A 25,455-nucleotide genomic window follows, 5' to 3' on the forward strand; every position below is an offset into this window, starting at 1 on the left:
CAATCTATTAAAAATGATGTTACAGAAGAGTATTTATTAATAGAAAAAGATATACATAATATGTTGGTGGGGAAAAAGTTGCAAAATGATATATTATGTTCCTTTCACCATGAATATATAACAAGTATTTGCGTTTGTTTACCTACATTTATATGTGTGCATAGAAAGAAGTCTAAAAGGCCACACAGAAAAAGTGATCATCTTTAACAATGGGATCCTGGGAATTTAATATTTGGTATTATTTTTGCTTATTTGAGTTTTCTAATTTTTCTAGTGAACATGTATTGCTTTTTAAATTTCTTTTTATTTTAATAAAAATGGTTAAGCATTTTTGAAATTTCCAAGAAAATTATTAACAATTGCTCCTCTTTCAATTTCAATCAATATCATGATGAATTTAATAAGTACTTTGTATTCTTAAAGGTAAATATGGCTATTTTTAATGAAAACAAACAAGTCTTTAGACCTTAAGGAAGTGTATTAAATTGGGGCAGGTTACTGCTGTTCCTGAGGATGGATTCCTTGTCTTTAACACCAGAAGTGTAACACTCACCCCAGTTTTCACATTAGGATTAAATTAAATATGACAACCCTGTAAGGTGCCTTGGAGAGTACGTAGCACAAGATAGTAGCAAAAAAAAAAAAAAAAGGAAAAAAATCAGTCCTTCTCTCTTTCAAGGAAAAAAAAACAAACAAACTTGAGTGTTAACTTAAAATTCTAATGTATGAATACAAATAAGAAAAAAAAAATTCAAGCAATGATTATTTTCCTAACACTGCCAGATAGCTGACTGGTCAGCCCAACTGTAATAAACAGTAAATATTATTTACTTCAGTACTTTTGGTTTTGTTACAGACTTTAAGATGCCAAAACAAAGTCTAATATATTTGAGATAAGACTTCAGCACCTTTTTCCCTTGATCCAGGTCATTTTAACTAGTATACCAAGATGATACGACCATAATTATTTTCAGGTACCATTTATAGTGTTCAAAATTGAGGAATCCCGTACAAAGAAAGCTGCATCCAATATATAAATATTTAACATTCATGGGATTTTACTGAAAGAAAAAGAAAAGTCCTGAAAGGAAAGAAGCTGGAATTTCCCAGGAGGCTAGAAAAACACTGATTTCTCCTTGCTGGCCAGCCAACATATCCCTTTGGACCTGATCCTTTTTGGTGACAAGAGAGCTAGAAAACTTTAAGCCAGAAGGAAATTCGAAGGGCAAAAAAAAAAAATTACTTGCCGGTTCTCCTTCATATGGCTCCTGGATATCCTCTCTCTATAATTTTTGCAGTGGAGAGAAAAAACCCAGCTCCTACAGGATTAAGGGGAAAAAAATCTCCTAACCAAAAACATATTCTTACCTCAATTCAACTCCATTCAAGTAGTTAAGAGTTATCTGGCAATTTCATATCAAATATTAGAAGGATATGAGACTTTCGGCTAACCTGAAATTTAGAAATCTGTTCCTTCATACGTCTCATTCCCTTTCATGGCGGATTACGGTGCTAAAGAGGAAAATCTGCTGCTCTCCTAACAATCACAAGGAAAGTGAGCCCAAGACAGGAAAACCAGATCTGGAAAAATACAATGACATTCCCCTGAATTTTTATTTATGCAAACATTTTCTAAAGGTTTGTCACCCAGTATCCAAACTCTGAGTCAGCATGACGGCACAAGAGGAACTGAAAGTTTCTTCCCTTTCTCTGGAGTTTCCCGGGTAGAGTCAAGCACTTCTTATGGCTGCAGAAATCCCACCAGGTGGGGCCCAAGCCACTGACTTACACCATCTTAGACTCCTGCTCTGCGGCCACAGCTAGAAAACAGCGCTTTTGCAGGCTTTGTGCCATCTGAACTTCTTGTCAACCAGATCAGGTAGACAAGCCAGATATTAATATGCCATTTTACCTTCCCAAAGTTTTCAGATGATGGAGACCTGACATTAGATCTCAGGTCTTTTAACATCTAGCCTAGTCCTGCCCTCCTCTATGTTTAGCCTTCATAGGGCACTGCCTACCTCTCTCTCTCTAATTAAGGCTCAAAAATTTTGTTCACCACATTGCAAAACGATAGAATCAATTTACAACACACAATGGCCTAGAACAGTCAGCACTGAGGTTGCCATGTGTATTTGAAAAGGACAGAACTTTTTAATACCTGAAAATACCTCGTGTTACTGAAAAAAAAGTCCCTTCTATCAATAAAAATGAATTGAAAAGCATTAACCACATGATTCTGAAACATACTTGAAGATGGTTTTCCTTTTACTAGTACTGTGTTTCCATCTCAGGAATCCTTCTGAAAAAAGCATTTCTATCATCTCCATTTCTTCAATTAGGTTTCTAGGATCTAACTGAGAGATAAGTACTTCCTAAGATAAATCCTCATATGAGGGTCTAGTCCCTTCTTTCTTTATTCCAGTAGTGCACTCACCCAGCTGTTTTCAGGAGTTACCTGGAAACTCAATATTCCATATGGAGTAGTTTTGACTTCCTCATTAAAAACACCGGTCTAATGCTATTTTATTCACCGATGCAAAAAATAAGAGAAAAAGTAAAATAATCAAATACTAAGGATTACTTAGTAAACACTTTCAAGTTTTACTTTTCACATAGCATTTGGTTTCATAAAGACAGATCATTTGGAAATATCCAGAAAACACACATGCAAAATTTCTTCTACATTCTTCATTAACTCAGCAAATTTACTGAGGTTTCTACTCTGTGCTAGGCTGACTGTAACTGTCATAATTCATCAGCAGTCCCTGAGTTTAAACTGGAGGACTGCTGATGATTGGCCCCCAGTTACTTTATGATGGCAACTGATCACTAGGTCATTAACTATCATCAATATTTTTTACAATTTTTATTGTAAGGTTTTCCAGGATTCAAAAAATTTATAAAAATATCTAAGTAAAAACGCAAATATCACGTTATTGCTTATAAGTGTGAGCTAAATAATGTGCACATAGAGTGTCAAACGATAGACAGTAGAGACTGGGAAGGGTGAGGGGGTAGGAGCGGGGTGGATGATGAGAAATTTCTTAATGGATACAATGTATGCTATTTGGATGATGGATTCTATAAAAGCTCTGACTTCACCACTATGCAATCTATGTATGTAACAAAATTACACTTGTACTCCATAAACTTATACAAATAAAAGAAATATATCTTAGTAGGTCAAATTTTAAAATTTTGCTTTGGTTACTGTTTCATTCAGAAGCTGACAATAACAATAAAAGAAAATTAAATATACCCTAGAACCACTCTCATTTTTAGAGAGCCTACCTTCTATCTACCTCTTCATTCTCTCTCTCTCGGCCTCCTAGGTTCAAGAGATTATCCTGCCTCAGCCTCCTGAGTAGCTTGGCGCCCGCCACCAAGTCCAGCTAATTTTTGTATTTTTTAGTAGAGATGGCGTTTCACCATGTTGGTCAGGCTGGTCTCAAACTCCTGACCTCAGGTGATCCACCTGCCTCTAGCAATAGGCAACTTTTTACAAGCGAACATAACAATGACTATAAATTACTATGATGAAGATCAAAATTTCACCTGCAAAACTGTCATCAAGTTCCACATAGGATTCCGTGTGGGCATAGGTAGATACAACAGTCAAGAAATCCAGCTTTTTAAAGATTCTACTTGTCCCTAGTTAGCTGCAAAAATAAACTATATTTCTAGACATTCTGTGATGCAACCTGTCTGCTAGTCCTATTTCTCCTATAAATGGAAAAATGGGGTTGGCAACAAAACTCTTGTTTGCTCTGCACTGCCCTTACAATTTTCCCTGTACAGATTGATGGCATGTGAGTACCATCGCTCAGTGAACTTTGTAAGTGATCTTACAAGTGGATAATTTCAGCAGGTTTACAGGTTTAGCTAGAGTGGGTATTGTATACAAATGCACTCTTTTACAGATACTTTATAATCCTCTACACAGCCACTGCTAACAGTCTGCAAACAGTCCCAGCTAGATTATCAGAATTTCTGAGTTAGCAATGCTTCCTGCTCCCTGTCCAGTCCTCTGCTCAACTCCCCACTCTTCACTTGGGTACAGTTTAACTCCCAATTCCCCCCACCTCCACCCTCAGTCTTTGTTGTTGTACTCTAGGACATTTTAAGGCTTTCAGCTTCTCTTGAGAGACTGGATCATTTATATCCCTAAAAGAGTTTATAGCAGAGTCTACAGTTCCTAGGCAGGGACTTCAAGATCATAATATGTAAAAAGTAATGATGAACCTAAAGTATAATTTTTAAAATTATCTGAATAAAATCCAATGGCTGCCTTTTCTAAATAAGTAAGGATATGAGAGGATAGCACAGAGCAGTATTAAGTCTCTTGATTACTACAGTATTAGCTTCCTACAGACTGGCTCAGCTCAGCACAATCACTTAAGCAACAGCTTTAAAGAAGACAAGTTTTAAATGAACATTCCCTTAAAAAAAAAAAAGAGAGAGAGAGAGAGAGAAAGAGAGAGACCTTTAGTCCCAGGACAGCAGCACCTACATCATACTGAGCTCTACTTTTACCTGGGAATAAAACATACATGTTTTTCTGCTTGCCACAGACAGTGCTAGCATGTTTTCTCTTTAAATTCCAAGTCTTTTACCAAAATCGAAAGGAAATAAGCTTTATAAAATTCCAATCATGTCTATGATACATAAATGAGGAACAAAAGGAGTCAAAAATGAAGTGATTTGATTGTTCAAAAAAAATTCAGTCACATAAACCCAAAATGGTTCTGCCTAAAGAACGTTTAAAAAAAAAAAAAAAACACCTCATCCGCTACAAAATTGGTATTATAGCAAGTACTTGTGAGTCCACAAATTCAAGTCCGGAGGGTGCCATTTGTGAGACCCTATCTCTGTTCTGTTAAATCACCTAAGAGTCTCGGACCACAGGAAAGACTCGATCAAAACAATGAGGTTGATGAGAGCAAATTTAAGACCTGCATGGGGGTGGAAAAAACACTTCAGAAGCAAGATTTTTGCACATTGGCCCAATGGTCTCTTTTTCAGTGTGTGGTCTTTTTTTTTTTTTTTTTCCAGACTATCTTTTGAGTTGTTCTCATGTCTTATGAATGAAGAAGAAACTACTAGGGTCATTTCAAAAACACTATCTGAGTAAGGACAAAGTATGTAAATACAATATTAGCTCTGCAAGGGTTACATGTAGTATGGCTCCCTGGGACACTTAAATAAGCAAACTGGCCATAAGGTATTTGATGGGGGAATGGCAAGAGCTCCCAATTATTCTGACTATGATCCTGTCCCAAACTGTAGCAATGCAGTTAAGGAGGGATCAAACAGGAAACTTTGGGGGTTCTGAGGAATTTTCCCACACATTCTCCTGACATCTATATATACATTTGAGTTAGAATAATACACTTTCTAAAACGTATTCTACACTTGAAGGGGAAAACTCAAAAAGTGTACAACTTAAAATAGAAAAGTGAAAATTATAGGTAAGTCAAACGCAATAGCTTCTTGCAATAAAGTGAAAAGATACTCTACCTTAAAAATCTTGCATGAGATATAAGCCTTAGTCTCCATCTATCCTTGAATATTATTTACGTGATTATTTTCAAAGGTATCCAACAATGTCACATACAGTAGTATATTCAGAAGCTTACTGATTAGACAAGCCCAACTTAGTTCCTTAATTCCAGATGTGAACAATGACAAAATCAGATTTTAGCTGTTCATAAGCAAGTACAAATATGGAGGGTAAGACAAGTTATAATAGGTATAATTCTGTTTAATAGAAACCAAAGTGTTGATTCGCTTAAGGTAAAAGTCACAACAGAACTAAGTTATACAAGGTAATTAGAAAAGAACTCATGGAACATTTTCATAGCAATTTCTACTTAAAAAAAAATAAACAAATAAACATTTTAAAAGATAGCTGAAATGAGAACACCCCTATCTTTCCTTTCTCACCTAAAAATTGACTCTTAGAAAGATCACAAAGAGCCAAAAACAATGAAGTTCGCAGCGCTACACTGACCAGGTGTTATTGTGGTTTGGTGTGACTGAGCTGCAACGTTTGCTGCAGCTTCCTGCACTGTGTTGCTTTTCCCTCCCCAAGCATCTGAAGAGAAATGAGATGTTTCTTTTCTGAGGTGTTAAACATTTGGGTTGCATGCGGGACAAATGGAAGATTGACACCTAAGATGAATAACCACAGTGCATTAGGCGAGCGGGAACTTTCACTACATTAAAGCTAGCCAAGCTCACCATTCACACGGTGTTCAGGCACACAACTGCCAGAGCCAAACTAGGGATGTAAAGAACGATTTTCTTCTTTTAATACTTTACCATTGGCCTACAGGGATTTTCATAAATAAAGTTCAGAGAAAGAAAGGTTTGGGAGTATGCTTTTAATAAACTCTCCAGGGTCCTGGCTCTAAAATATTTAACAGGCTTCTGCATCTTCTCTTCACTCTCTGTGAAGAAGATCAACTCAAGCCAAGGTTTACTATGCCCTAAGAACTCACGCTGACACCAAATATGTCATGATAGGTGCTTTCTTCTTAGACTCAATTTATCTGAACGAAGAATTCTTATTTAAAACTCTGTGAGAGACCCATTCATAAGACTTCTGGTATAGACACATTCATACCCCTAAGGATTCCAGTTCTAGAAGGATGTAATTTGCCAATTAAAATTCCCCTTGAGAAGAAAAAAAGCTGAGTAGGTTAAAGTGGTTCTCCTGAACAGATAATACTGTATATTAGTCACAGGTAAAATCTGTTCGACCATACATACATTAGCGTTTGTCTAAAAAATAAGCAAAAGCATATGCACTTTTTATAATTAGATTCCAGCAGAAACATTTCTCTGCATGCCAGGTGGCCATAGCTGGTATCCTCTGGCTTATCTGCAGTTACATACAAGCAGAAGACTATTTAGGGAAGGAGTGGTCAGGTCCCTCCCCCACCCCAGGTGTTTTTCCAGTCCTAACACTTTTGGGAAGCAGATGCAGTAAACAAGCAATTGTTTGTAATGCAAATTCAAGTAGCAGGATGCCAAGGGGATGCTCCCATCCTAAGCCCAAACACAAATGGTCACCATGCTCCTGACACCCTAGATGTAAATCTATCATTGTGGATGTTAGTGACAGAAACACTCAGCCCTGCTAAGGACAGAGTTAAAGAGCAAGAAGGCAGAAGTGTGGTTAGGGGTGAAGAAGAGCGGCTGTCTTCCGGTTAGTGTTTTTGATCTCAGAAACATTAAAAACAGCTGTTAGGTATTAAAAACCAAAGATTGTAACTCACTTCGGTTGCACCCTAAAAAAAAAAAAATTTACATAGTCTTGTGGTTACAGCTGAAAAGCTTCTGGAATTGTGCAAACTGCAGAGTATCTCAAGAAAACATGCCTAAAATAAATACATCCTAATATGCAACAGAATAAAGCTAAGCAACAGATAACAGGGTAACTGTTTCCTGACCACACCCCTTTCTTACACTCTACCCAGACCAGCATTTATTCTGGCCACAAATCTTTCCTAAACAATGAATGACTGTTTGATTCACTGACCTCAAAATTTTAATACATATACTAACAATAAATACCTTCCATCAAAAGATATTTTCTATCAAAATTTCAAAATGACTAGTATACTGGTAGATTGGGAGAAAAGACTGTGGAAACAGAAGACAGAATGCTGGCATAAAGAGGAAGACCAGCTTAATTTTCAACATTCTTAGGGATTATTTATAAATACCAATACATTTTCATTATACTGATTTTTAAAAATTACCATTTTGAAAGGAGAAGTGGAGAAGTAGCTGATCTTTTTAAGAAATAAATTCCACAAATGCTGTATACGCACAGCTGAAAAACATAAGGCTGTTTTGGTGGCTATTTTCTATTGTCACCAACACTGTACTTTGATTTGGCAAGATTATTTGTTACTCTCAAAATGATTTAACAGGCATCTTCAATTATTCCTTATCTAAAACATATTCTCCTTCCCTTCTCCACCCCCTCCAAAAAATAACAAAAAACCTTCCCAAATATTAAAGAGATATCTATATATTTGCATGTTTTGTTCAAAAATTTAAAGTCTCCTACAACTTTTAAAACTCAAGCATTTATTTGAGGGGTCTCTAAATATTAAACTATTTTCACTTTTTAAAATTCCTTTTAAGGTAGGAGATTCATCCTCATTACACAGATATCTTTATCATTAAATACTTGAAAAGCCTTAAAATATGAAATACCTATTTCTTATAGCAACCATCACAAGATCTCCCTCAAGATTAGAACTCCAAGATCTCCACTTTAACTACTATATAAAAATTAGAAAAATCTTATTCCCTAGCTGAGAGATCAAATATCCTTTTGAACTTTATTGGAAAATAATTACAGTAACATCTAAATCACAGTGCTCAAAGTGATCATATTTGATATAAGTATCATTTCAACAATTGAAGATTACATGTAATGATAACCACAAATACTCTTTTTGATAACTGTTGATTTTGAACCACTATTCTCTGCTACTTTGGTGAATCTTCTCACTCCCAGATTTTGTTCACTAAGGTATTAACAACGTTACTCTTCCCAGATGTTTGTGACTGATTTTTTTCAGTTGGTAGAAACACTGGGCAAATAAGTCAAACACTATAGGTTCCATTTTACAATCCTAGATTTGACCTCCAGGGCTGTCAGTGAGACTGGAACCCTAATCCCCGAGACCCACACACATGTGTTTTTCATTGGGGGTTACGTGGTAAAGGGAGAGTGGGGCTGGAGAGAAGGTAAATATATTGATGGGTCAGTAAAAAATCCATCACCACCGCCGGTGGGCTAATTCTAAGAGAGAACTCCATCACCAGCACATTTTACATCTACATACTACACAAGTTACCAGTTAGGTGTTTTCTCACTTAAATGAGGTTTCCACTTCCTAAGAGAAATGTCATCAAATAAACCCGAAATTCTTTATAATGTTATGCATTTGCATAATGCAGTTATAATACCACTGCATTTTTAGAATTTTAAAAGTTAACTAAACCACAAGATTAAAAGAAAGGAACAACTTTCATTAGGGTTATCTTTGAGTGATGCTTTCTCTACAATTGACAATAAAGCAAAAATAACTCATCCTCACCAAACCGATCCTAAGGAAACATTGACTGATACAACAAAATAAGACACTGTTTTAAAAGCCAAAGTAACATAACAAACATTCAGCTCCAAATGAGCTAAAGTAGTTCAGGTTCTAGAAAGCTTGTGGGCATTAAAAGCTATACAGTCCTTATTTAGCTGAAAAAATAAATCAGTTTCTTTTTCCTCTTATCACCATAGAGAGTACAATACTCACAAAATCATGGATTTGTTGATGTAACTTCACTTGATTTTATAACTTACGATCTGTTACATATTTATTTTAATCAATAAGCCAAAAGCTAAAATTCCAAAGGCAAGACATCAAAGGTAGCACTATTTTAAGGTGGCCATTCCTCACAACAGCTCTTATTTAGCAATGACTAGTTATATATAATGAAAGCATTTCCAATGAGTTTGGAAAAATAAACATTCTGCCAAAATACGAATCAATTTGCACTTCTGAACATAATTTGCAACATCAGCATGTTACTTACTGTTCTCGGGATGGGTGGAGAAAGAGATCCATTTGACATGTATGGGTCGTTATTCATATTTGGCATCATTATGTACCCGGAATAACTCGAGTAGGAGGGTCCCTTGTTGTAGAGGCCTCCATCTGGATGCTTTCCTGGGAGGATCCAAAGAACAATCAATGATGACTTTCTTTTTATATTACTGTATTTTTCATCTCAAAATCTAATCGTTCTAAGATAAATCAGACCTTATATAAAAGATTTGTTTACAAAATACTGTAACTGGATTATTATGCTCTATTTTAGATTGACAGTATTTATTCTCTTAAATAGCTTAGCAGCAAACCAGATGTTTTAAAAACATGTGGTTCAAACAGTTCTTCCACTATTAACTGATGTTTTTACAAAACTAAGTGTTATCCATCTAACTTAATTTGTTCTAACACTAACAAACTGGACTAAATACAGAACACACACAAATCTAAAACTGTAATATAAATATATTAGGCCATCTAGCTACACACACATACAGATTTATACACGTGAAGTTATGTTTTGCCTTGCAGACAAACTCAAAAATTCTACCTGTGCTTGTAGATTTCCAGAAAAATTCTAGATTCTACTGCAAGAGTTGTTATCTAGTATATAGGCAACTATCCAAATTTATAAAGGATTAACTCTGGGAGGTTTAATTTCACGTGCTACACTTAGATCATTTTGCCAAAAAATTTCTGTTCAATATGTATATTTCTTCTTGTTAATCTGTGTAACTATTTTGTAGCTGAGGAAGAAGCCTAATATATAACTCTCTTCCCTGCTCCTGGTTAACATATTGTATGTAAAAACACTTCATTTCAGTTAGGCCAATTGTTAAGTAATTAATGGAGAACAGACAGGCTGACAAGGAAACCCTAAGGTGACTTCATTCTTTTAAAGTCACAAGGAATTCTCCTTAAGTCTAAATACATATGTATGTAATTTTAAAGTTTTTAGTAAGAATCAGAAATACAGAGAAAGTGTATCATCTCTGATATGCACATTCCTAATTATAAGTTTTATGTTTTTACAAGTTAGATTCTGCTCTGCTCATTTACTGACCGCCTTTTCACTGTAATAAGGAACAAGAAACAGCAATTTTGCAAGTGAAAATCCACTCAAAACTATTCTGGTTGGAAAATAAATCAATATATACTGTCATTCTTCTTAATAATATATTAAAAATACTAAAGATCTAAGCTAATTAGAACTTAAAGTAAGATGAGAAAGAGAAAAACTCATTATAGACATTCCCTCTTCCCCAAAGAATCTGGAACCCACCTGAAATCCAAAGGTCCCTAACTCATTCAAAAACACTTTTTAAATTACGTAACATACATTAGAGGTAAGCCATAAGTTTCCTGCGTTTTCTTTACGATTTTATTAAAATAGTGGGCATAGTCTGACCTAGTCCCAGTTTCTTGAATTCAAAAATAACAAAACACACCTATTTATACAAATTGCACACCTTATCTGCTAAAGTCAGAAGAAGTAGAATGGGTGTCTTACCGTCATCGGGGTGTTCTCTGGCCTTGTCGTGGTAGGGCTCCTGAGAGGTTTGTGCTTGTCTGGCCACCTAACATCATGAATCCCCACACCCAAAAGAAAGAAAATCACCTTAGAGTTTGTGACAATAATGATACAATTGTGTGTGCACTGGTAATTCAAAGGAAGAGGTTTAGGGGCAACTCTGTTTTATTACTCTGAGAGACAGACATAAGTTAGTGTTTAGTACTGCAAAATCTTTTTCTTGTCAACATGTATTTTTGAGTGATTATTATCCACCTGAGACCAAAAACATATAAATAATAACACCAATAAAAATACAGTTAAATTTGGGAATGATCCACATGCTGTTCTGACTGCTGTTTATTAAACCATATCAAGGCTCCCTGGATGCCTACTATTAAAGGAGTAGGAGTTAATGGGGTTGATGGTTTTGATAGCCTCTTCAACCACTGTTCACTTCAATCAGATCTGATTAAAAGAAGGCTGAAATATCATTTTGCAACTGAAAAAGACATTTAAACATAAACAAGCCAACCACTCAGATGAGTTCTTAAGGCAACTGCCCTGAGCGCAGTTTCAGTAGAAGCTCCACTGGAGCTTATAACCTACTATGGCTGGCTGAGCGCAGGCTTACAAAAGTAGAACGATTCTGTGGTTAAAGGGAGGAAAATTAGAGAGTCAGGTTATAGACATCTAAAAAGTAGCCCAGTTGATATCAGTTTTGGTAATCACCATCCACCCAGACAGACTCAACCACGTGCAAATCAGTGGTATTACTCCTTCACCCTCAGGCCTCATGCCCACTTAACACCCAGCGAAGAGTAACGCTTTAACACCCGAGTGCTCGGATTCGAACGCAGGGTCCTTCACCCAGACCAGAAAAGTGGGGAGAATATGAAGTGGGTGGCAAAATTATCTACGGACTAAGGCAGGACTAGCAAAATGGGTAGAAAAAGAGGCTGCTCTACAAATAGGAGAGTTTGGCAAAAAGCCTGTGTTTTGGATGTTGTTTGGTTCTCGGGACGTGTGTCCTCCCTTTGACCTCCTTTTCCTAGCACACACAATAGTCACAAATCTTTTACGCGGGGTTAGGTGCACCCTACTCCCGCCCCCATCCCGCTCAAACTGGATTCAACGGGTAAAGAACACCCTTCTGTTCTCTGAACGCAGGCCCCCAGCCTTTCAAAATGCGTACTCACCTCTGCCATTGGGATAGAGAAGGCAGATCTGAGATGTTCTTAAACGCGCTGTTTAAAACCCAAAATGTCCCCGCCCTCAAAACCACACACTTTCTTTTTGGGGGTAGAAAGATGCCATTTAAGGGAAAAAAAAAGGTATATCCTTCAAGTTTCTTTGGAGGGAAAAGGCGTTGGTTAAATCATTCGGGTGTCAGGACTTTTCTACCGGATTTCCTCCAGAGAAAGGTTTCCCAGTTGTGGAACAAGGGTGACCAGTGGAGTGTCGGGTATCAGGGTCCATCCGCCCCCTACCAGCTCTGGACTAGGCTTCAAACAGCCCTCCAGCGCGGCCCCGCTCCGCGCTTTCTCCAGCCAGCACCCACGTGTCTCTATTTACTCTACTCAGGTTACCAGCTCTATTGCCCGCAGCGGACCAGAAGACCCGATAAAGCGCCTTCCGCTCTGCCGGACTAGTGCCCGGCTTCCGCCACTTCTCCGCCTTTCTTTTACATAGATTTAAGGCCTGATCCGGTCCCAAACCCCAAATAAAAGTTGTGGGTTTGTTTCCAAGTGATGGCGGTTGGAGAAAACTAGAGTTGGGGGCGGTACAGCTTGGGGTGGCTCGGCTCGGCGCACCCACAGCTCCCAGCTGCCAGCCCAAGCTCTGGGGCCGCAGGGACTGAACCCCGCACCGCCCCCGCAGCCCGGGCGCGCGCCCCCTAGGCCGGCCGGCTCCCCGCGGCCGGTCTCGGCGGTGGTAGGGACGGCCCCGCCTGCCCCAGCCCACGCCCGCCTCCCCTTCCTCCTGCCTGTGGCTCTGCTCGTCTCCACCTAAGCCTCTGGTGGTTTAACGCACTTTTGCAGAGACATCTACCAAAAGATAGCGGGTGCACTTTGTTTTCCGTCCCACAGAAGAATTTCTCAGTAGCGTTATTCAGCCATACTCGCTTTAAAGACTGGCACTCCTCAGCCCAACAAAAAGACCGAAGACGAAACATTGTGGGTTAAGGGCACGTTTTCCTGCCCACGAACCAACCGTTCAGCCACCGAACCCCCTAAACTGATCCAGTTGGAAAAAGTTTCCCTGCCCCTCTACCTCCCATTCTAGACACACACACACACACACACACACACACACACACATGCAATGCGGACCGGGGCCCCAGCTACGCACACACCCCAAAACAAACGAGGGATCTACTCGGGACCCTCGGCCGGGCGGCCAGGCGCCTTCCCTCCCTTCCGACCCGCCACGCCTCTCGGAACTGGGGCAGCGGCCCGCTCACCTCGTGTCCATTGCTGGCTGGGATGATTTCAGACTCGTTCACCAAGGAGGACTTGATGTCAGCTAAATCGCCTTCCTCTTCAGGGTGACTGATCTCGGCGAAGATCTTTTCCTTCTGAGGATCGCCCTCGTCCTTGAAGGGGATCATCTCGTCAGTGGCGCAGAGTTCCGGGTCCCCCCCGCCGCCGCCACCTCCTCCGGAGAGTTGGGGCATCCCGGCGGCTCTGTAATCTCCGCTCCGCTGTGGGAGCACCCGCGGCAACAGCAGGAAAGACAGAGGGGTAACTCAAGGGTGGGGGAGGAAAGGAGAGTTGGAAGGGTTCGTGCGGGAGGACAGCAGGCGGAAGCGGGGCGGATGAGCGCGGGGCCGCCGGCCGGCAGCCGGAGCAGCTGCCGCGGCGCCCGAATCCCGGCGGCCGCCGCGCTTTCCCGCTTCGCGGAGACCGACGCCGGCGCCCGCCCCCGAGGCCGAAGGGCACTGGGCGACGAGGGCCGCGGTAGCTGGCGCCTCCGGGGGCGTCCGCGCGGCGCGCGGTAGGCTAGGCTGCCCCGGCGGCCACCCCACGCCCCCTGCGTCGCCGGGATTTGCGCGCGGAGGACGCCGGTTCTGGAGGGAGCACCACTCTCCAAAGTGCAGAGGAGGGTCCGGCGGCGCGTCTCCGCGGACACCCTCTCCACTGTAGTTACCCCGGATGCCGACTTAGTAGTTTGTTTGCCGAGAAAAGAGAGGGGGTCTGGGCAAAAAGCCCCCGTTTGCCCCAGCAAAGAAGGTGCAAGGATCAGAAGATAACGAAACGTCCACTTCCTGAAGGGTGGGAAAAAAGAAAAAGAAAAAAGAGCCACCCACGCTGGAGATGTCCGTTTTAGAGCTTCTTATTTTCTTCCCTTTCGCTTCGGTTTTCCTTCTCGAGGCTCATTTAATCTGCTAGAGAAGGAGGAGGAGGAGAAGGTGGGGGCCGAGGAGGCGGGGAAGAGAAAGAGAAGTTTGCCAAGAATAAAGTTTTTGCCGGCAAGCGCGGGGACTCCGCAGTGGAGGGCACGGCGGAGTCTCGGGTAGTCACAGCGGGGACCTCGGGCCCAAATGCTTCTGCCCGGAGCTCGAGCCGACACACACACTCAGCCCGACCCCTCTTTGTTCCCGGCTCGAATTTCTCAGCTTGGCTCGCCGGCTCGCGGATCTGCACGCCTCCGCCGGCCAGCTCTGTCAAAGCACAGAGCTGCGCCCCTTGGGTTCGCCCAGCCGAGGGGAGGGGACACCCCGAGCTTGGCCGCGTGCGAGGCTCCGGGCGCGTCCTGGTTCTTCGACCCGAGAGCGCGCAGCCCGGGTCCCTCCTCCGCGCCCTGCCCCGCAGGTGAGCTCCTGCGCCTCCCCACTGCTTCTCCTCCTCCCGCGCCTAGCCGGCGCTGAAAAGCTACCCACTTGCGTCGCTTCTCCTCCCTCTCCCCTCCCCCGCCTCCAGCTCTCCTTGGCTGCCCGCTGGAGGGGAGGCGGGGGGTGAGGGGGAGTCGGCGAGAAGGAGGTGGTGATTGAGGGCTTTTTTTTCTTTTTCTTTTCCCAGATCCTGTAGGACGAGTATTGGTTTTGGGGTGTGTGAGTGTGTGTGTGCGCGCGCGCCTGGAGGGAAGGATCAGGCAACTTGGCGAGAGAAGGAATGACCCGGCGCTGCTTATAACCCACCGAGAGGCACGCTTTGCCCGCGTGAAATTGACAAGAAACATTGCCGCAATGGCTTGACTTCATCATCTAAGTATCTATTTTCTTGGCCCCCACCCACCCACTCCTTTTCCTCTGCCAGTCTCTCCCCTACCTCCTTGACGCCTCCCACTCTCCCTCCCTCGCTCTGGCCGGGGGAGGAAGATGAAAGAGAAAGCCGCCGCCGCTGTGATCGACACCACATTGATAGATGCTCTGACAGTGGGGAGAGGCGGGAATCTGGGACTGAGAAAAGAAGGAAAAGGGAAAAATATAACAGACATTGCTCAACTATTAAGGGAGAACAGAAGGACAAGGAAAAGAGAGTTTTGGCTTTCCCGAATATAATATCATACACACGCTCTTTGGAAACAAGGGAACACGCTAGTGAAAATAAAATCTCCAGGCTTACCGAGAAAAAATATGACGAGGAAGAAGGAACTGAAGACTAGATTTTAATTATTGCTTTTTAAACAATATCTCTTTCATTCTGTCCTCACCACGGGATGTACGGAGAGTTGTGCTAGGTCTCTCGTGTGTTTTCAAAGACACACACCGCAGTGTGTGGGAACCTCATCGAGAATGAAAAGATAATCCAAGAAGGGGGAAGAGAAGGCAAAAGGACTCAGGAGAGCAAAGCCAAAAGAGGGAGGGAGGACGGGGTAGTCCCTGGCACCTTGGACTGCGAGCTGAAAGGAACCCTTGAAGATGCAAATCCGAATACAACCTCAAAAATTCCCCAGTCTCCACTATGTCTTTGATGCATTTTGTACAAAGACAGGAGTTTTCAGGAGATACTTTGTGAAAGTTACAGCAGAAGGGAAGCTGAAGTTTGAAAACACATTACATTTTGTCCCTTGGTTCTCAAACCCCCTCTGTTAAAAATCTAGGCAAAATTATTATATCCAATACAGTAGCCATCTGTAAAACTTCAGAACAGTAAACAAAGGACATAAAGAAATGTATCTTCATCTCCCTTAAATTGAAAATAAGGAAAACACTACAGAATCAGATTTTGCTCTGTTATATAGGAATGGTCTAGTAAAGATTCCTCTTATTTTCCTAAAGGTGAAATTTCAGGCTGCTGAACCTTGAATGGGTAAAGATTTTAACAATGCTGTATCTAAGTGAGCACTTAAAACTTCACCTACTAATAACTACTACTTCTTGGGAATGAGAATTTACTAGGAAGCAATTTTTAAAACTTTACGAAGGATCCAGTTGGTCCCTAGAATATGGCCAGTAGTCACATGTAAATTCTATCTGGGAGATTGGATTAAAATTAAGGGGTTGGTGAAGGAATCCACGAAAAGTAAAACATCAAATCCACTTTTAATAGCTGACAATGCTATGCCTCAAGAGAAGAAAAGGAGTATATTCTGCTACAGTGTGTGAGAAACCCAATTTTTGTTTTTGGATGATGGTGGTATGTCACTTCCCTTAAAGTTATGCACCAGTGTGAGTGAGTGTCCCAGAGAGGTGAACATATAGCTGTGTCAGACATTTATAGCCCCATTCTTAAAAGACATATGGGAAAATAAAGTCAAAAGTCCTCCCATAACTGCACCAATTTGACCAATAGGAAAACAACTAGAAAATGCAGTTTCACCAAAGCAGAGTAGAGGTTCCTTTTCATCAAACCCTCAGGAGGGGGAGGGAGGAATACAGAATGGCTAGGGGGTAGTTTCTGGAAGCCAAAGAGAGATTAAATGATGACTCTTACATTCCCCCCGCTGTTTAAGTGCTGAAACTAATTCAGATGCCACTTTCTCCTTCATGTTAACTCTCTGGATTCCCCGAGTCATTTGGAGCCTATGCTCCAGGTTTCCTGAAGGGTAGAAGCTCAAGAAGATGCGAATTTTTAGAACAATAGTGGAAACTGTTTACTTGAAGGGCCAAGGGTAGGTGGCTGCGTTTGGTATTTTACTGTGACCCTGTCCATTGAAAACATTGTTTCTAACGAAATAACCCAGCACCTTGCTCTATTTGCGTGGCTGTTTTCCTTACAGTGGTGTAACTGGTGTTAGCTGATTGTCTTTAGGATTGTTGTAAATCTTCTGATGAGCAGCACTTAGAAGGGGCTTTAGTAAAATCCATGCTCCCCAAATTTGTGAAGCTTCGTTTGGGAGAGAGGTTGACACTTCCACGTGAAGTCTTTCTTTTGGAAAAAGCAGGAGGACGCAGGACGGGCGAAGTAACCCGGGGAAGACGTTCTTCCCCCTCCCTTACGGATTCAGTGTAGTTTCTGGCATAGGCAATTCTGTCACCGGGCGGTCTTGTCTAATTCGTGTGGGGGCTGGTATTAACATAAGCAGCCGCCTCTTCGGGTGCGAGTGGGATCCCAGGTCCGGGATGTGGTGGGTGCGGTGCGGGAGAGGCACCCGCCGCCCGCCGCCCCCTTCACTCGGATGTTAGAGGCAAGTTGTTCGTGTGAACTCGAGCGAACGACTGGAGGTTGGCTGTTGTAGGTTCACTCCTTCAGGATGTGGGTTTCAGGGGGCGTTTTGATGTGATTTAATTCCGACCGTGAAAACAATTGCTAGGGGCTGGCTGGATTGCTTCTGGTTTTTCCCCTCCTGGTGGCTTTGCTTGGTTTGGGTTTAGTTTGGGAGCAAACTTGTTTTATATCAACACTTTCTTCTACATCGGGCGCCGTTGCCTCAACTGTGCGTGGGGGGCGAGGCGCCCACCCCGCACAAGAACAGAGGAGCCGGGGAGAAGAGACGGCCTCGCTGCCCACGGGGTAAGCGGAGCCCAGTCAAGCTCGGGAGCGGGCAGCAGAGCCAGAGGAGTGACCCCCACTCACACCAGAAAACCCCTCCCCCACGGCGATTTTGTTGCCAACTCGAGTCGGCTACAGACAGTCCAGTGAGTCCTTAATTACAAGGACGAGAGAAAAGCACGGTGCCCCTCGAGTCCTCTCCGCCCCCTCGGTCCTAACCCCCGCCCAGGCTCCAGGTCTTCCCCTTTGTGTGGCCTGGACTCTCTCCCAGCTACAACTTTGGTGGGATCCCAAAGGAAGGAGGTGGCGGGGCCTACGGAAGAGGATACTCAGGAGCCGAGGAGAAGGGCTAGAAAACGAATAATGTGACTCCAGAGGCGGAACTCCGACCCCCTCGAATTCCCACCCCGTCTTCGCCTGGAGACGAAAGCTGTGGGGCATCTTCAGTTTAACGGACCTCGCAGAAAAGGAGAGAAGGGGGGCGAGGGAAATGGCAGTTTGTGTCCCAGGGGTTCTTCCGCTTCTTCTTGCCGCCTCCTAAAGACAAACAAACTCAACCCCCCACCCTCCGGGGTATCAGGGAACTCGTGGGACCGTGAAAAAGTCGTTCCCAAATCCGGCCGCCTGCGGACGTCGGGCTTCCGCGGGGCCGGCGCCCGTTGGCGTCTGCAGCTCGGCGCAGCGTCGCGGGGCTCGAGCGAGCGGGGTCCGCCACCCCTCCCGCCCTCCTGCGGCTTTCCCCGCGCTGGGCCAGTGCAGGCCGAGCCCCGCGTCCCTGCCTCGCTGGGTGGGGGTCCCGGGCGCGGCTGTCCAGAGGGCCGCCTCCTTCCGCGGCCCGCGGGCAAGGGGCGCAACCCACCCCGCTCTGCAGGCCGCCCCTCTGCCAGCTGGGAGGCGAGGGTACACGTCCTAAGGCTGCCCAAGAGGGCGAGGAATCGCGGCGGTAGGAGAGCGCACGGGAACCAGCAACGCAAGGCAGGCACAGGGGAGCCGAACGAGCCAGACAGGGCCCGGCCACGCGCCCTCGTTGCTGGGCTGCTCTCCGCGACGGGAACCCGGGCTCCCACGCATGGGGAATGCCTAGAATGGAGCAGGAATGGAGGTGGGAGCTGGAGTCATTTTGCGGGCCACAGGACTGCTCATTTCGTGGGCAGGACGTGACATTCTTGTCCCTCCTTTCTGAAAAACTTTTCTCAGGCGCCTGAACTTGGCACGGGGACCGGCCTCGGAAGGCCGGCGGGTAGCACGGCCGCGGCGTCCAGCCCTGGGCCCTCCTCGCCCAGTCCCTCCTTGTCCCTCGGCCCGCCCCCCGGGTCGGGGACGCGCGCGGAAAGGCCGCCCGCGCGCGCGAGTCGCGCCTTATATCGGCTGAGGGCGGCGCCTGCGCAGGGCCCGGCGCGGCGGCGCGGCCTTTGAAGTCGCGGCGGCTGCCGCTTTCATCCTTTCTTTTTTCCCTCGCAGGCCCCTTTGTGTGACTAAATTTGGCAAGAATATGGATCCGAGCCAGTCTTTCCACGTGTGCTCCCAGCTCCCAGCTGAGAAGGCCAGGGGTTCTCTTCCGGGTAAGGAGACAGGGAGAAAGATCAAAGAGTTTGGGGAGCTGGATCTGAAATGTGAATTGAAAATAAAAATCAAGCCTGGACACATTCCAGTTTCTAAAGCAAAACCAACCCTCAGCAGAGGCCGGCTCTCTATATAGCTCTCTTTCTTTCTCTCTCTGCTCCCTTTGCCTCTTTCTGTGACCATTCTTGAGCACATGGAAAATAAAGAGAACATAGGGAAACAGTTTCTCTATATTTCGTTTTGGAGTACTTTTATTAGGGAAAATGTCTTGTTCATAGTTACTGGTATGTGAAGCCGAATTTCTTCAGTCGTAAATATTGTCTTATTTCAGCACGCTTCGCACTTTCTTCTGCGGCCACATTTGGGAAGAGAACGTTGACCCAACACGTGTGGATATGTTCGTTGTGTATAGTGGTCCTTTTTTTCTACACATGATATGGTGCACCGTATAGTTTTCTTTCACAGAAGTTAGATTCTGGAAAACCAATGTTAATATTTTTATCAAAGTACTCACTATCACAGTTGATCCCTATAATTTGAAACCCTCTCGTCGATAGACTGCAGAGATCTTTTCTTAGAGGCCACTCAATCAGAAACCTTTGTGTTTTTAAGGTTAAAAAACTATAGGTCCCTTCACTTCTGTTGTTATGGAAGTAACTAAAATAAAGAGACAGCTTTGAAATACTGTGATGCGAAAAGTCAGAAATCCTGGGCTGGAGATGGGCCCTGCCACTCCCTCTCATGCCATTGGTGACCTCAGGCAAGCCATTTAACCTCTCCCAAAGTCTGTTTCCTCTCTGAAAAATGGATATAATACCGTACTATTAAGTGAGATAATGCATGTGAAAGTATGTACAAATGTAAGGTATTATTATTCCATGAAGCAAAGACGATCCTTTTAAGGGGACCTGTTAAGTTGCAAAATCAAAAACTTCTGAAGTCCTAGGAACCCTTACCACAGGAGCAAATGGGGACAGTGTTACACTCTCATGTCCACGCTATGACCATCTCCACGCCTCCATCAGTTGTGTTACAAAGGCCATTGAAGCGGTTATTACCCCCCAAGTGAGTGTAATGAAAGAACATTTTAAGAACAGGGTGAATATGCTTTAACTCGTGTTTATGTTGGGCTCTCAATGAATTTATAAATGAATGAAGAAAATAACACCAAAAACAGTACCTTTTTGTGAGACATTTAACACATATTACAGCAGCTCTAAAAACAGTCTTAGTATAATGGCCTGAGAAAGTAGTAATATTTATGTGGATAAAATACCCCCAACAACAGTTGTAAGGACTCAGAAGTGGGGAGAGTGACTAGAAAGGTGTATAAGAGTTGTTTCTTGGGACTGTGTAAGTGCCACCAAAATCTATGTTTTAAAATAGAAAGTGATTATGTATCCCAGGCAGAGGTATCGCAAGTTTACAATGCAGTGAAGATTATTGATAGGGCTGACTGTGAAGTGACAGGAGTACCACAGGTGTGGTACATAGGGCATTTAGCTGAATGCATTTCAGTGTGATCCTTTCTAACCTAAGGTAACCCCACCAAGGGAGCCATTTCCTGGGCTCATTGGGAGCCATTTTCCAATATAAGCTTTTCAGTGTGACCTGTGTACAAAGTGATGAAAGCAGCAGGGCTGGGAGGTGGGTGGGGTTCCAGGGTTCCTAGGTCCCTTTGGCATGGCCCAACGCTGCTCAGGGTGCAGACTCCTCCTGAGATGCTCCATCTCCTTCAGTTGCCTCCTGCCAGCAGCAACCCTCAGCCTTTGCCAATTGTGTAGAAGGGACTCTATAGCAATTTTTATTGGCACTTAGAAAGCACCTTCTATTTTCAATGTACCTTTCCCCCAAATGTCCCAAATTAAAAGTGGATGCTGATCAAGTTCACTGGTCAACTTCAATTCTTCCTTTCCCCTTTCTTTACAGATGCAGCCTTTTTGAAATTTATTCTTGGTCAAAAGAGGAACATAGATCAAGGATTCTATCTTGCTTTTGCGGGGCAATGGAGAGACCCTGAAAACAAGGAAAACCTGGGGCCTTCTATAAGAAAATAAACTCCCTGAAAGGGGAGGCATGGCCAAGGAATTTACTTATTTTTATAAATCTCTTTCCTGGATGGATATGGTAATGGATGTGTTTCTTGAATTGTAGTAAATGCACCTCATAAAATGGATGGACTGGGGCTGTATTCTCAGGCTTCCTGGGCTCCGTTGACATTGGGCAAGCATATAATCCCTGGTTTGAGGCTAGAAGCCAAAGCCACAACCTTCTTGCAGTACCAACTGAGCCATTGGGAGATTAATGCAGAACAAGGTCATTAGTCTCATTGTTTATCCGGTTACTAGCCGCACAGATTTGTGTAAATTTCAGCTACAGTGGTTGCAGCCTGCCTTTGATGTGTGTAATCTGTACATTTTAGTGCTCCAGGAAAGTGCCTGATTGACAAGATCTACATCCAATGCCCAGAAAACACATCCTGTACAGGCACAGTGAAGCGTAGAGTTGAACAATTTTCCAGTGAGTTCCGTCAAAGTAAATAAACCAACCTAGAGGGTCAGGATTGAGCCTCCTTTTTTCATGACATGACTTTTGAGTGTCCTTGGGAATGGTCTGTATTTGTTTTCATTTGAAACTGGGTGACTGCTTTAAATCCTTATTTACCTCTCAGAGGAAGAACTTGGCCTGTATGACATTTGACCTTGAGGATGCTTTCTGTTTTAAAGCACTTCTGTCCTTAAAAACAGACTCCTTGAGTGAGGTTACCCATAGTCATATATACATTTATCCAAGACATGGCCAATTTCTAGTTCCTTCCTTAACTCTGTCTTGCTTGTATGGCTATGCTTAAACTCAGAATTAACAATAACGGGAGTGAATTCAGATGGTAGAGAGAGCCAGTGCAAATAGTTTAGGCTACAAAATTGTCTTCTGGCTCCACCAAACACTTCTTTGGCAGAAATAAAGCTGATTTGCCTTATCTGAATTTGACTTAAAGGTCCTGCAATCCCGCTCTGCCAATTAACGGATCTCAAGTCTACTTCCCTTAGGTTAAATTGGCAGAAAGCAAGGGACAGAGATAAACTACTATCCTATGAGGTTAGATGGTAATTTTTGACTGCCAGTTCTGGTAACCACAGACTCCCAAATATATTTTGAAATGTATTTGAATTACCCAGATATTTGATTTTTGCAGTTCAAATTACTGGGATAATTTTTACATTGTTTTACTTTGTATCTTACAGTGGCTGAGTTAGACCTTGTTGAAGCTCTAGCTCTCTCACTGTTAGCCCTCCCTGTCCTGCACCTTTGCAGTTGCCTCCTAATGAGTCTCTGGCTTCCATTTTTTTTTTTTTTTTTTTTGAGACAGTCTCCCATTGTTGCCCAGGCTGGACTGCGGTGGTGTGAACTCAGCTCACTGCAACCTCTGCCTCCCAGGTTCAAGTGATTCTTGTGCCTCAGCCTCCTGAGTCGTTGGGACTACAGGTGTGCACCATGACACTCGGCTTTTTGTATTTTTAGTAGAGACAGGGTTTTGCCATGTTGGCCAGGCTGGTGAACTCCTGACCTTAAGCAATCCACCCGCCTTGACCTCTCAAAGTGCTCTGGCGTCTATTCTTGCTGGGTTCCATGCATGCCCCACAATAGTCCATGCCTCATAGAGCAGCCAAAGTCATCCTTCAACATTTCCTACTTGTGGCTTCCAAGTCCCTACGTAAACTGTTTCCTGGCTTCCTCTTGCTTACTGCTCTCTAGCACCACGGACTCTCCAGCTGTTCCTTCAGAGTGCAAAACACATGCACGCACGCATACACACACCACCACCGCCCCCCCCAACACACACACACACAATACACCTCAGTCTTTGTTCCCTCTTCCCAGAAGCTCCTGGCCAGGTAGATGTTCACAGGGCTCACTGCCTGACTTCATTCAGGTTCTGCTTAGATAGCCCCTTCTTAGAGCTTGTTATCTTAAAAAATAGCCATCCCCCCAAACCTTCTGCCTTCACTCCAATTCCAGTCACCCTCCATTTTTTTAATGGACTTCATCTTCTTTTACTGTCACTGCCTGGCCTATTTTTTATACTTACTTACTATACTTATTAGCTTTCTCTCCCACTGGTTCGTAAGTTCCATGAGGGTAGGGACTTTGCTTTGTTTTATCCTCACTGCCTGTGGCAGCTCTTGGTGCATAGAAAATACAAGGTGTGTAGAAGAATAAATTAATATGCCTTTGACAACCTCAGGTTTCTTATCTGGAATACCTTCCTTATGGAAGATTACAAATAATTGATATAAAACTACCTGGCATACAGTAGATACACTCAGTAGGTGATACTATAATTATGTAGATCAACACTGCCAAATGAAATATAATGCAAGTCACATATGTAATTTTATTTAACCCAGATGTTGAAATTATTACCATTTTAATATATAATCATTATTAAAACTTACTAATGAAAGATTTTACGTTCTTTTTTCACATTAAGTCTTTGAAATCCAGTGCAGTTTTCTTACAGCACCATTCAGTTCTTTTTTTTTTTTTTTTTTTTTTTGAGACAGAGTCTCACTCTGTGCCCAGGCTGGAGGGCAGTGGCGCGATCTCAGCTCACTGCAAGCTCCGCCTCCCGGATTCATGCCATTCTCCTGCCTCAGCCTCCCAAGTAGCTGGGACTACAGGCACCCGCCACTGTGCCCGGCTAATTTTTTTTGTATTTTTAGTAGAGATGGGGTTTCACCGTGTTAGCCAGAATGGCCTCGATCTCCTGACCTCGTGATCCACCCACCTCGGCCTCCCAAAGTGCTGGTATTACAGGCGTGAGCCACCGCCCAGCAACTTACAGCATGATTCAATTCTAACTGGCCACATTTTGAGTGCTTGAGTATAGCTAGAGGCTACTGTATGCAGTTAGTCAACTCTTTAATGACAAGTCTTTGTCAGATTCATCTTTGTAACCCCCATACTGCCTTACACATTTTTCTCAAAACAGTAGGTGATCAAAAATGTATCAATATCATAACAATATATTGTTATATACTATTTTTCATGGCAAATTCAGCCTTTCAACTTATTGGAGGGTGAAATAAGTCTTGGTGAAGTAGCTTGAGATTATAATCATTTTAAGTATATTTTAACAGTGCATTGCCCATAACAGAGGTGTGCAATGAATAGTTGTAGTTCTCATGTGTTGCTGAGTTAAGTACTTTTCTACACTGTAAATAATAGATTTATCATTGAACTTCAGGAAATACATAAGTTGAAGGTTTTCTGTATCATATTCTCTAGAATAACTTTCTCCTCCCTGTAAAACTGCCAAACCTGCAGTTCTGTAAGAGTCATCCAGGATCAAAGGTTTCTCCAGAGATGTATACCATGGAGAGTGCCTACTCCCACTGCAGATTTCATTTTTAGGTACAATTCCTGAACTACTTCTTGGTACACATGCGCCGGATATAATGGTAAGTCTAGTCTGTCCTGTGCCTTGAGTTTTCACTAAAATACTTTAATAAGGCATAAGCCTTAGGCCTAGCAAATGCTTTTAGTTGCAAAAGTCATCCCTCTCCATTTCAGAGATTTAAACCTGATGCAATAAGAGGAGAAAGATGAACAAAAGAGCAAGGTCATTTTCTGGAAGAAATGGGTAAAGACTCTTTTGTTGAGAGATGTACCTCTAAAGCCTTGATGTGCTTTTATGGAAGAGAAGTATTACATAAACATACTATCCTTTACTGTGACTTTAAAAATGACCCATAGGCCAGGCACAGTGGCTCACACCTGTAATCCCAGCATTTTGGGAGGCCAAGGCAGGAGGATCACCTGAGGTCAGGAGTTCGAGACCAGCCTGGCCCACATGATGAAACCCTGTCTC

General features: G+C 43.1%; 2 protein-coding genes across 5 annotated transcripts in view; one reads left to right on the forward strand and one right to left on the reverse strand.

Moving 5' to 3' along the window:
- The window catches only part of LEF1 (lymphoid enhancer binding factor 1), a 135,345-nt gene extending 120,334 nt beyond the window's left edge, over positions 1 to 15,011 (reverse strand). For 3 of the 4 annotated variants that reach the window (XM_025385596.1, XM_025385597.1, XM_025385598.1), the window contains exons 1-3: positions 13,607 to 15,011; positions 11,143 to 11,209; positions 9,619 to 9,752 (exon numbers count right to left, since the gene is read on the reverse strand). In XM_025385596.1, the coding sequence (XP_025241381.1) occupies positions 9,619 to 9,752; positions 11,143 to 11,209; positions 13,607 to 13,819 (414 nt within the window). In that variant the 5' untranslated portion in view covers positions 13,820 to 15,011. Of the gene's footprint in view, positions 1 to 9,618; positions 9,753 to 11,142; positions 11,210 to 12,341; positions 12,872 to 13,606 lie in introns of those variants that run through there. The other variant, XM_025385599.1, reaches the window with a different exon arrangement.
- A 452-nt stretch (positions 15,012 to 15,463) lies between these two features.
- Positions 15,464 to 22,146, forward strand: LOC112624353 (translation initiation factor IF-2-like). Its single transcript, XM_025384838.1, has 6 exons — positions 15,464 to 15,520; positions 17,614 to 17,715; positions 17,903 to 18,166; positions 18,396 to 19,122; positions 19,482 to 19,582; positions 21,513 to 22,146. Exons 1-5 carry the CDS (start codon positions 15,464 to 15,466, stop codon positions 19,493 to 19,495), a joined length of 1,164 nt encoding a protein of 387 aa, XP_025240623.1. The 3' UTR covers positions 19,496 to 19,582; positions 21,513 to 22,146.
- The last annotated feature ends 3,309 nt before the right edge of the window (positions 22,147 to 25,455 follow it).

The sequence above is a fragment of the Theropithecus gelada genome, chromosome 5, assembly GCF_003255815.1.
Source record: "Theropithecus gelada isolate Dixy chromosome 5, Tgel_1.0, whole genome shotgun sequence".
NCBI lineage: Eukaryota > Metazoa > Chordata > Mammalia > Primates > Cercopithecidae > Theropithecus > Theropithecus gelada.

What these genes read in the sequence shown, in the direction of transcription:
- LOC112624353 (XM_025384838.1), top strand. Translation starts at nt 15,464, where the DNA reads ATGAAAGAGAAAGCCGCCGCCGCTGTGATCGACACCACATTGATAGAT. An exon ending in CATTGATAGATGCTCTGACA is followed by an intron (nt 15,521 to 17,613) that starts GTGGGGAGAGGC and finishes TAACATAAGCAG; the next exon opens with CCGCCTCTTCGGGTGCGAGT. An exon ending in CCTTCACTCGGATGTTAGAG is followed by an intron (nt 17,716 to 17,902) that starts GCAAGTTGTTCG and finishes GTTTGGGTTTAG; the next exon opens with TTTGGGAGCAAACTTGTTTT.